This window comes from Microtus ochrogaster, chromosome 10, assembly GCF_000317375.1.
Source record: "Microtus ochrogaster isolate Prairie Vole_2 chromosome 10, MicOch1.0, whole genome shotgun sequence".
NCBI classification, from domain to species: Eukaryota; Metazoa; Chordata; class Mammalia; order Rodentia; family Cricetidae; genus Microtus; species Microtus ochrogaster.
Window position 1 is genome coordinate 85,125,284 of NC_022016.1, and position 10,775 is coordinate 85,136,058.

At 49.3% G+C, this 10,775-nt stretch overlaps 1 protein-coding gene across 1 annotated transcript in view; it reads left to right on the plus strand.

The window, feature by feature from the left end:
- The window catches only part of Tnfrsf8 (TNF receptor superfamily member 8), a 47,893-nt gene that overhangs the window by 20,276 nt on the left and 16,842 nt on the right, over positions 1-10,775 (plus strand). The window contains exons 4-8 of the mRNA XM_005353765.1: positions 1,628-1,777; positions 5,578-5,668; positions 5,978-6,144; positions 8,557-8,647; positions 8,939-9,036. Of these exons, the coding sequence (XP_005353822.1) occupies positions 1,628-1,777; positions 5,578-5,668; positions 5,978-6,144; positions 8,557-8,647; positions 8,939-9,036 (597 nt within the window). The remainder of the gene's footprint in view (positions 1-1,627; positions 1,778-5,577; positions 5,669-5,977; positions 6,145-8,556; positions 8,648-8,938; positions 9,037-10,775) is intronic.

A 10,775-nucleotide genomic window follows, 5' to 3' on the forward strand; every position in this document is an offset into this window, starting at 1 on the left:
CCCGGCAAGAACAGGTTCTTCTTATGTTAGTCATTTGTGTTTAGTGATGGGGTCTGGTGTTCTGGTTTTGTGTGGGCTTAGGGGTGTGGTTAGGTTGGACAATGTGTTGAGATTTTCTTGAAACCTAATAATCATATGTTTTAAAGTTTTCAGTATCTTTTTTTCTTTTTTGGTCTTAGTTTTCCGAGGCAGGGTTTCTCTGGGTAGGCTTGGCTGCCCTAGAACTCACTCTGTAGACCAGGCCGGCCTTGAACTCATAGAGATCCGCCTGCCTCTGCCTCCTGAGTACTGGGATTAAAGGCATGTGCTACCACTGCCCGATTTATGCATTTGTTTATTGCTTACAAAGTTCTTTTTGTAGGATTATATTTTCTTTCTCATTTATGTGTGTGTGTGTCTTTCTGCATCCATGTCCTGAGTGCTGGGATCACAGGTGTGCATTGCATGCCTGGTTCATTCAGGGCTGGGATTGAATGCAGGGCTTTGAGCGTGTTAGGCAAACAGTGCCCTTAACCACTGAACCATCTCTCCATCCCTTCACTCCCCATCTCATAAACCATAGGTTCTGGATATGAAATTCAAGTCCTTATGTGTACATAGCAAGTGGTTTACCCACTCAGCCATCTCTCTCAGAGGGGACCTTCTCATAGTCAGACCCCAGCACAGGGGATGAGTGCTTACGGATATTGTGTTGCCAAGTGCATCATCACCCTGATTCAGCTGGTCGGGGGGCACGCTGTGGGTTTAACAATGGGCAGTGTATGTCTGCACCCAGAACATACAGTGCACTTCCTAAAACTCCTCATGTTTCTGGAGTTTATCCTCCCATCCTCTTCACCATGGCAACCACTACTGGCCCTCCTTTTGCAGGAGACCCATGGAATCACTTTGTAAAGCCTTTCCGGAATGGCTTGTCACACAGCGACGTGTACTTCAGTTCCCTCCAGGTCCTGGGACATTATTTCTTTATTTATCTTTTTAAATATTTATTTATTTATTATGTATACAGCGTTCTGCCTTCATGCAGCAGATCTCAAATACAGATGGTTGTGAGCCACCATGTGGTTGCTGGGAATTGAACTCAGGACCTCTGGAAGAGCAGCCAGTGCTCTTAACCTCTGATCTATCTTTCCAGTCCTCATTATTTATTTTTGTATGTGTACACGTTGTATGTGTATGTGGAGGCCAGAGGCTGATGCCAGCTGTCTTCCTCAATCTCTCTCTCCAGCTTAGTTTTTGAGACAGAGCCTCGCCTCTCACTGGAACCCACTGATTCACCTCCATTGGCTGGCCAGCCAGGTTCAGGAGTCCTCCTGTTTCTGCAACAGACATATGTCGTCCTGCTCAGTTCAGTTTTCACACGGGTGCTGGGGATTTGAACTCAGGACCTTATGCTCGCCCAGCAAGCACTTTATCCAGAGAGCCATCTCTTCAGCCCCACATCTACTTGTTTGTAACCTCTGTAGCAGTGTGAGGTGTATGGGCTAGAGGCGAAGGCCTCCCTCACACTGCCCTCCCAGATGTTACGTCAGGGGATCTGAGAGAGAGCATCTTACCTTCATCCTGGGCTGTCCCTCGGTTTCCTGGATTCCCTCTTTCCTTCCTTGACCCTCTCTGTGTCCCTCAGGTCTTGTGGAGAAGGCTCCGTGTTCCTGGAACTCTTCTCGCGTCTGTGAGTGTCAGTCCGGCACGTACTGTAAGACGCGGGCTGTCAATTCCTGCGCCCGCTGCTCCCAACATTCCCGCTGTTCTGGGGGCCAGGTCGTCAAGTTCCCAGGTGAGTGTCCCCATCTCTAGCCTACGTGCAGCAGCTGCTGTACCTGCCACAGGGTCCCTACTGCTCTCCTCCCCCCCCCGTGGGACAGACAGGTGGAAGTGGGCTTTCTGGGCTCACAACTGTGTCCCAGCAGAGGCACTCTGCTAGCTGAGGCCCAGGCCTGAAGCTTGGGGCTGGAGAGGATTCTCTGGTGGCCCACAAACAGTAGGAAACCTCAAGTGTCTACCCCGGGAGTTCCCTGACTAATCAGAGCTGGCTTTCCTGCTTCAGATTCGGGTGTCGGGTGGGAGAGGGACTGAGACATTGGACACCAGATTCAATGCTGAGAAAAATAAATTTTTTCCCAACTTGCCTCGTGACCTCAAGCCTTACCTTCTCCAAGCTTCTAATTTCCTTGTGATATGAGGAGGGGCTCATGGTCGCTGAAGGGATAAGAATCGTGGATCCTCCCTGGTTGCCATTAAAAGTGCTGTTTAGGGGGCCAGCCTAGGCTACGTAGTGAAACTTTGTTCTCAAGAAAGGGGGTGGTGCTCTTTAGAAGGGAGACACAGGGTGGGAGATGGGGAGCAAAAAGGGCACCCCTAAAACAACACGGCATGCAGGTGGGGCAAACTGATGATCATCATCATTTATGCCCCGCAATGCTGAAGCCTGCATGGGCAACCAGTTTATGGCGGTTTTCCAGTTGTTCCTGTCCTGAGCAATTCTAGATGCTTGTGTTATTGTCATACCCAAGTTCCACAGTCTTCCTCTATGCTGTCTATCCATCGTATTTTGGGCCTTCCCCTTCGCCTTATCCCATGCACTCCTCCAAGCAGTGCTGTCTTCAGGTATCTGCCGTCATTCATTCTCATAACATGGCCGAAGCATCTCAAGTGCCGTTGCCGTGTCCTGTAGTTCACTTCCTTCTGTAGAAGGAGACGTCTCTTAATGTCATCATTGTGCAGCCTGTCTCTTCATGTGACACGCCATCTTAAACACATTCAGCCGCTGTTCTGAGAAGCATTTCATTGTCCAGGTTTCAGAGTTGTCGAGAAGGCTGCTCAAGACAAGTGTCTCATGGACTTGTAATTTTGTTGTTCTTGTGTCTCTTGCTGACCAAACCTTTCCCAGTGCCTGCAATGCAGCCCTCGCTATCCCTATCCACCTCTTGACGTCTGAAATAGTTCCCTCCTTTGAACTAAGCTTCCTGCAGGATAGACAAAGTTGACTGCTTGCTTGAGGTTCTGACTCTTTATTACAATGTTAGAGCCCTTGTGCGCCCTTCCCATGTGTTGTATCTCGTCTACAAACTGGTACGAAAGTAAACATCGAGAAGGCTGAGATGCTGAGGGACAAACTGATGGTAAGGGCTGACAATTGCAGGCCCCATGGGGACCTTTTTCGGTAACCTGTGTCCTTGGCATTTCTGGTTCTGGCTTGGTGGGCTCTGTCCGACTGCTTGCGTCATGGAATGCTCTGTACTAAGGGACACAGATCCCACTGTCTGCAAGCAGAACAGGGTTGCTGAGGGAAGGGGCTCACGTGGGCCTCAGGTTGCACTTTAGCAAAGCTTGGTACCTGTGGGTGGGGCCGGTTCCCCCTCCCTCCGTCCCACCCATGTGATGAAGAGATGTAACCTTAAGGCTTCTGGAACTTCTCTTGAGCAAGCAGGACCAGGCTGTCTGAGTGGTGTTCCTGAGATTGCCACTTGGGGGCGACAGAGGACTGTCTCTGAAGCTCTGCCGTTGCTCACACCTGTGGCCAAGGAACATTTAAAAGTGGCTGGTGGAGCCAGGTGTTGGCACACTTCTTTAATCCCAGGCAGAGGCAGGTGGATCTCTGTGAGTTCAAGGTCAGTCTGGTCTACAGAGCTACAGCCAAGGATACACAAAGAAACCCTGTCTAGAGAAAAAACGTAGCTGGTCTAGGATGAGTGGGTTTCGATCACCTGATATATAAGTGAGAATGTGATGTGTATCACTATATTTATATCTGTTACTGACTGACATAGATCACTATGTTGTTAGGTGATGCTGTTTGAGAGCAGATCTTATTCCGTATCCCAGGACATTTTCTAAGTCACTAGGTAGCGAGGCTGGCTTCAAAACCACAGCAATCCCCCTGCCTCATCCTCCAAGTGCCTAGCTCGTGTGTGTGTGTGTGTGTGTGTGTGTTTGTGCTTTATTGGGGACTGAACCCAGGGCCTTACAGGTTAGGCAAGTATTATACCACTAAGCAATACTCCTAGCCCAAATTAATTTATTATTAAAATTAATTTCTAATTTCTTCATTTATCTTTTGAGACAGAATCACTCCGCTGCCCAGGTTGAGTTTGAACTTGTGATCTTTCTTCTCCACATTCCTGACTGTTGGGATTACAGGCATGTGCCACCACAACCAGATTTATTTTTGTTTTTAGATTTAATATATATGTTTAATATATATTAAATCTAATAATACATATTAAATCTAAAAACAATACACACACACACACACGAGTGTTTTGCCTGCACATATGTCTATGTACCACATACACGCCTAGTGCCCAGAGAGACAGGAAGAGGGTATTGGATTCCTTGAAGCCGGAGTTATAGAAGGTTGTGAGCCACTATGTGGGAGCTTCAGATTGAACCCCATTCTCTGGAAGAGCAGCCAGTGTTTTTAGCTACAAAGACATCTCTCAAGACACATCCTCCTCCTTTCATTGAGGCAGGGTCTCACTATGTAGTTCTTGACTGTCTTGAAACTCACTAAGAAGACCAGGCTGGCCTGGAACTCACAGACCTGGCTACCTCTGCCTCTCAAGTGCTGGGATTAAAAGGGATGTGCCACCAGCCTTGGCTCTCCTTTTTACCATTTTAAACGTTGTCTCCAGAAAACTAAAGCTGGCACAGTGACCCACAGCACATTCGGTCAGGAGCTCTGCCATGGCCACCTGACCCTTTGACCCTTTTCTGCTCTGGAGGCCCTTCTCCCAGAAGGCAGCTCTCGGGGATAGAGGCTTTCCAGTCATGAATGGAGAAAGAAACTTCTGTTGCTGTGAAGTGCACAGCTAACCATCCGCCCAGAGCTATCACAGACTTCCTCCGTAAGCCCGAGTGTTTGCAGGACAGACTCCATTAGCCTCTTTCCGTGACTGGGGAGTTTGACCCCTGGAGTTGGCAGTTGAGTAGCCCAAGAACACAGAATGTCCTCTTCCAGCCACGACTGGACACTCTGCTGAGCTTTGTCAACCTCCTCACACCGCTGACCTTGCTGTGGTCACCTGCGCTGAAGCCGTCAGGGCATCTGCTAACCCATGTGGGTCTGTTTCTCAGAGATGAGGTTGGAGCTGAGGTGCAGAAGAGGACCTGCTGTTCGTTGAGCTCTTACTGCTTATTATTACATAGCGCGACAGACCCATTTACACGCTGTTGTTTATGTGAATGGCAGCCTGGTGAGGACTGTGTTATGATCTGCCTGGCATACAAGGCTATGGATACCTGATGTGTGTGTGTCTGTGTGTACGTGCGCGTGTGTGTAAAACGAATGTATGGAGAACAGTGCTGCGTGGCTTCGGGTATGGCTGAAGCCAGGGACTCTGTCTTTTTTCCCACCTCTCATTTACATTTGTGTTTTGTCTGTGAACTGGTAAGCAACCAGCAACTATAGGTTTGCACCCTGACCAATCCAAGCGGGGGGATAGTGAGGAGCTACTGGGAAAGCCGCCATCTCTGCGTGGCTACTGTCATCTGTGGCTGCTTGTGGTGACAGTTCTGCTCCTGGAGACTCCGGGTTCCTCGGTGTCTGTTCTGAAGCCATTGCTGTCCCCGTTGCAGGCACAGCAGAGAAGGACACTATCTGTGAGCTGCCTTCCCCAGGACCTGGCCCCGATTGCTCCAACCCAGATGACTGCAAGACATTTACTAGGTGACTCCTGGTCTCCTTTGCGCCCCTCCGGGTGACCTTTGGATGGGCCACTCTGTCTCGGGGCACATAGGGTAGGGTCAGCTCAGGCTGGCAGGACTCCAGGGTGGTCCACTGCCAAGCTCACTAGTCATTGGAGACTCTGCTGTGTGTGTCCCAGAAGGCCTAGGGAACACAGCTCTTGCTCTCAGGAGCTCATAGCAGGGCCTATGAGTGCTGAGGCAGGAGCCTTTCTCTATAGACACCAATCCCCAAGCCCAGACCTCCATGGCTTGTTAGAGTGATCAGACCTGTGTCTGGCTTCTTCTCCAGCCATGCCACTGCTCAGGCCACACCTACTCTAAAGCCCTCAGCCACCGACAGTCTGAGGAGCTCACTGCCAGAAGGGAACACCCACCCTGTGCAGGAAGATGCTGCTGAGCTGTCGAAGGTTCCAGAGTCTCCGTCTTCCCAGGCAAGGGAGCCCAGTCCAGACCCAGGTACTGTTTACGTGAAGCTGTGGCAGTTTCACAGGGTGTTGCTGTCCGATGAGGGGCCCTAGGTGCCCAGTGGGGACAGAAGAACGTCTCTAGGACACAGCTCCTGAGTCTGAGACTCAGGGCCGGAGGTCCTGAGAGGCCTATTTCATTCCCAGAATGTCCGAGTGTCCTGCACGCCAGGGTCTGGAACAGGCCAGGGTCTGGAACAGGGGCTGGGTGTCCCTGCTCTGTACTCAGGGTGTTAGTGACAGCAGGTGGGCTCTGCCTGTGGCCCCTAAGTGTCCTCCTCACCTCTCTGCTTTGTTTTAAAGATTTATTATGCAGGGTTCTGCCTGCATGCATACCTGCAGGCCAGAAGAGGGCGCCAGATCTCTTTGTAGATGGTTGTGAACCGGCTGTGAGCTGCCATGTAGTTGCTGGGAATTGAACTCAGGACCTCTGGAAGTGCTTTTAACCACTGAACCTTCTCTCTAGCCCCTGACCCCCGAGAAATGTTAATTCTTTTTTTTTTTGGTTTTTCGAGACAGGGTTTCTCTGTGGCTTTGGAGCCTGTCCTGGAACTAGCTCTGTAGACCAGGCTGGTCTCGAACTGACAGAGACCCACCTGCCTCTGCCTGCCAAGTGCTGGGATTAAAGGCGTGCGCCACCACCGCCCGGCGGAAATGTTAATTCTTAAGGTGCCTTTGTTGTTGATTTTATTCTTATTTTGTCTTTTTTTTTTTTTTTTTCAGAGAGAGAGTTTTCCTCTGCAGCACTAGCTGACTCAGAATTCATTATGTAGCCCAGGTGTCCTGGTTAGGGGTTTTTTTTGTTTGTTTGTTTTTTGTTTTTTGTCTACTTGATACAAACTAGAGTTGTCATTTAAAAAAAGAGGGAACTTCAACTGAGAAAATGCCCCAACCAGATTGGCCTGTGGGCAAGTAAGCTTATGGGGCATTTTTTTGATTGTAGGTGCGCCCTGCCCACCATGCCTGACTGATTTTTTTTTTTAAGGTCAAAATCTTAGCAACAAACAAAACAAAACAAAAAAACCTGTAACATTACCAGGTCTGATGGTGCACAGCTTTAACCCCAGCACTCAGGATGTAGAGGCAGGTGGATCTCCATGAGTTTGAGACCAGTCTGGTCTACATGGTGAGACCCTGTTTCACCCCCCTACTCAGCCACTCATGCACCTGCCCAGCTAACCAACCAACCAATCACACACCAATTTTGGCTGAATCCACAGCCTCTCATTTCCTGTGGAAACAAAAACAAAACCTCTTCTCCAAAGGAACATATTGTTTGACTCAAATTTTAAAGTCAACGTATTTTCAAAGTATATATGTTGGATTAATCCAGCAGCATTTATAATCAAATGTCTTTTAGCAGCTTTTGCTCCTTCCTCAGTCAGCAAACAATTTAAAGACAACACAATAACATACAATGTCCAGATTCTCTGTGTATTTTCCACCTTCATGTGGTTTATTTTGAACTCTATTTCTTTTATTCTTATTTTTAATTTTTGGCTTTTTGAGACAGGGTTTTTCTGTGTATCTTTGTCCTGGAACTCACTCTGTAGATCAGGCTGTCCTTGAACTCACAGAGCTCTGTCTGCCTCTGCCTCCCAAGTGTTGGGATTAAAGGTGTGCGCCACCACACACCAACAAAACAACCACCAGTGATTTCATGTGGCCAATGCAAAAGTCAGTTGATTTTTTTTTTTATGTAGTAACTCAGTGTGCGCTCCATCTCTGTGGCAAGAACGTATCTTTATAAAGGAAAGGGGTTCTTTTTGGCTCTCATTGGGGAGATTTTTGCCTGCAGCTGCTTGGGCCTGAGGCAACTGATCGCCCCAGAAACTGCTCACCTCACTGCAGCCAGGAAGCACAGAGAAAGGGAGAGGAGGGGCAGGCTCTCTTTCATGGATGTACCCCTCAGGACCTCTCTCCCTTCCTCTGGGCTCTGAAACTCCACTCCCTTCGTGTGTGTGTGTGTGTGTGTGTGTGTGTGTGTGTGTGTGTGATGCATGTGGAGGTCAGAGGGTGATCTGCGGGAGTCAGTTTTGTCCTTCCACTATTGGGTCTTAGGATTCCACTTGGCAGGAAGTTTCTTTACCTGGCCTTAGACTTCTTTTAAATAAAAGCAGAAGCTGCCGGGTATCATTTCTATGCAACCACAGCCTCTCCAATTTGATCTTTCAGAACACAATCCCAGTGGTCTTTGCCAGCTGTAGCCAAGAATTGTGTGTTACAGAGGACTACAACGCACTGCCTCCAAATGTTTCCCACTGCCCCCACCGCCTCCCACTGCCTCCTAATGCCTCCCACAGCTGCCCATAGCCTCCCACCGCCTCCCACTGCATGTTGGTCAAGTCTTTCCTAGAGATTCAGAGTGTCTGGTACTGGTTCTAATATATCATCATCCCTACAGATAATGCAGAGATGAATATGACCTTGGAGCTGCCACCTTCAGGGACCCTTCCTGACTTCAGCACCTCAGAAAACAGCGAGGAGCCTGCCAGGTGACTCCTAACCCCTCCTGTAGGCAGGATGGAATGGCCCCTGTATGCTCAGGTATTGCTCAGGGTGGTCTGGGCTGTCATCAGGCCTGTAGGTCTTTGGTGGGATTGGGGGGGGGACACAACTGTGTGTCTGTCTCTATGATGACAGGATTGTAAAGCCAGGTCTAGAAACTCAGTCCCTGCCCCCACAATGCCTGACAAGACTGTGCAGATGCTATGGGTTCCCAGGCCCTCTCTGCCTCACATGGCAATGGTGATTGTTACCCCTGTCCTGGGTTTCCTTTGGCACAGTACCGCCTCTACCCTGAGCCTCCTGGTGGACGCCCAGACCAGCAGCAGGCTGCAGCCCACTTCTCCCTTGTCCACAGGAACACCTTTTCTGGATCCAGGTATTGATTGCTCATTGTCCAAAGCCGGGGGGGAGGGGTTTCCTTCCAGGACCATGGCCTCAGGTGGAGGTGGAAAGAGACTGATCTCAGCTTTCTGCCTTCTAGGGCTGCAGCGAGGCTCTGTCCCTTCCTAATACGGTTTCATTCTTGGGACAAGACTTTTTTTCTTGACTTCATCCTGATGACCTATAATTGATACTCAAAATAGAGTTGCTAGGCTGTGGGGTGTGGCTCAGTTGCTTGAGTATTTATCTAGAATGCTCTCAGACTCTGGGTTTCATCCCTACTAGGGTATACAGGGGGATTAGTACCGTATATCTATAATCCCGGTGCTGAGCATGGCAGTGTGAGTCTGTGTCAGTGCTGAGCATGGCGGTGTGTGTCTGTATCAGTGCTGAGCATGGTGGTGTCTGTAATCCCAGTGCTGAGGATGGCGGTGTGTGTCTGTGTCAGTGCTGAGCATGGTGGTGTGTGTCTCTAATCCTGGTGCTGAGAGGTGGAGGTAGAAGAAGTTCAAGGTTGAACCAGTGAGATGGCTCCCTTGCCATCTGCCCTGCCCAAGGATGCAAGTTCAAGGACCTGAGTTTGATCCCCAGAAATTATGTAGAGGTGGAAGGAGAGTGACTCCACACACCTAACACACATGTGCGCATGCGCACACACACGCACACACATACACAAATAAGAAAAATTCTTTAAAACCAAACAAAAAACTCTAGGTGTGGAGGCACATTGCTTTTAATCCTAGCACTAAGGTAGCAGAGGCAGGAGATCTCTGCAAGTTCAGAGCCAGCCTGGTCTACATAATGAGTTCCAGGTCAGACAGGGCTACCTAGTGAGGCCCTGTCTCAAGAAAAAAAAAAATCGTTGTTAAAGGTTACTTCTGCTAGGTAGCCTGTTCAAGGCCATCCTGGCCACAGGAGACTGTCTTTAAAAAAAGAAGTTATTGAATGAGTTACTGAATGACCGGGAGCTTAATTCCTTTTGCCGTCACTTTCCTCAGCTGTAAAATGGAAAGCGAGTAGGCACCCGGGGTTGCCAGCATCTAGCACAGGTGTGGTCTGCAAATGCTAAGCCCTAGGCGGTTGCTGTTCGTGCACTCAACAGTTTTAGGACTAGCAGTACCAGTTATGGACACAAGATGGCAGTAGTTCTCAAGTTAACAGTTCTCAGCGTGCTTTGTGTCTCAGCTGGCAAAGTGCTTGCTTAGCATGACAGAGGGCCCCGGGCACCATTCCCAGAGTCACATAAACCGGATGTGGTAGGACACACATGTAATCCCAGCTCTGAGGAGGTGGAGGTAGGTAATCCTGAGATCTTGATCGTCCTTGGCTACATAGCAAGTTTGAGGCTACCCTGGATCTTGGCCCAATACCAAACAAAGGCTACTTGAGCAGTCACACCTGAGACCTGTACCCGACTAGCAATGGAATAATTAAGATCACTAGAGTAGGCTGTGTAAGGGCTCAGGCGTGGGCTAGGCTGAGTTAGTGGTAGAGCACTTGCCGCAGACGCATTATGTACTGTGTTTGATCCTTAACTCTGTGTGTGTGTGTGTGTGTGTGTGTGTGTGTGTGTGTGTGTGTGTGTGTAAGAAGGATGTGGAATACTGAAGTCGCCTGGCCTGGCCTGACCGGGGTGGTGACTCTCAAGGTGGCTTTGGACAAGCTTCAGTTTCCCAGTTTCTCAAAGCCATCTGAGCCCTTTGGCTTTGAGAAAACATGACTCATTTATGTGTG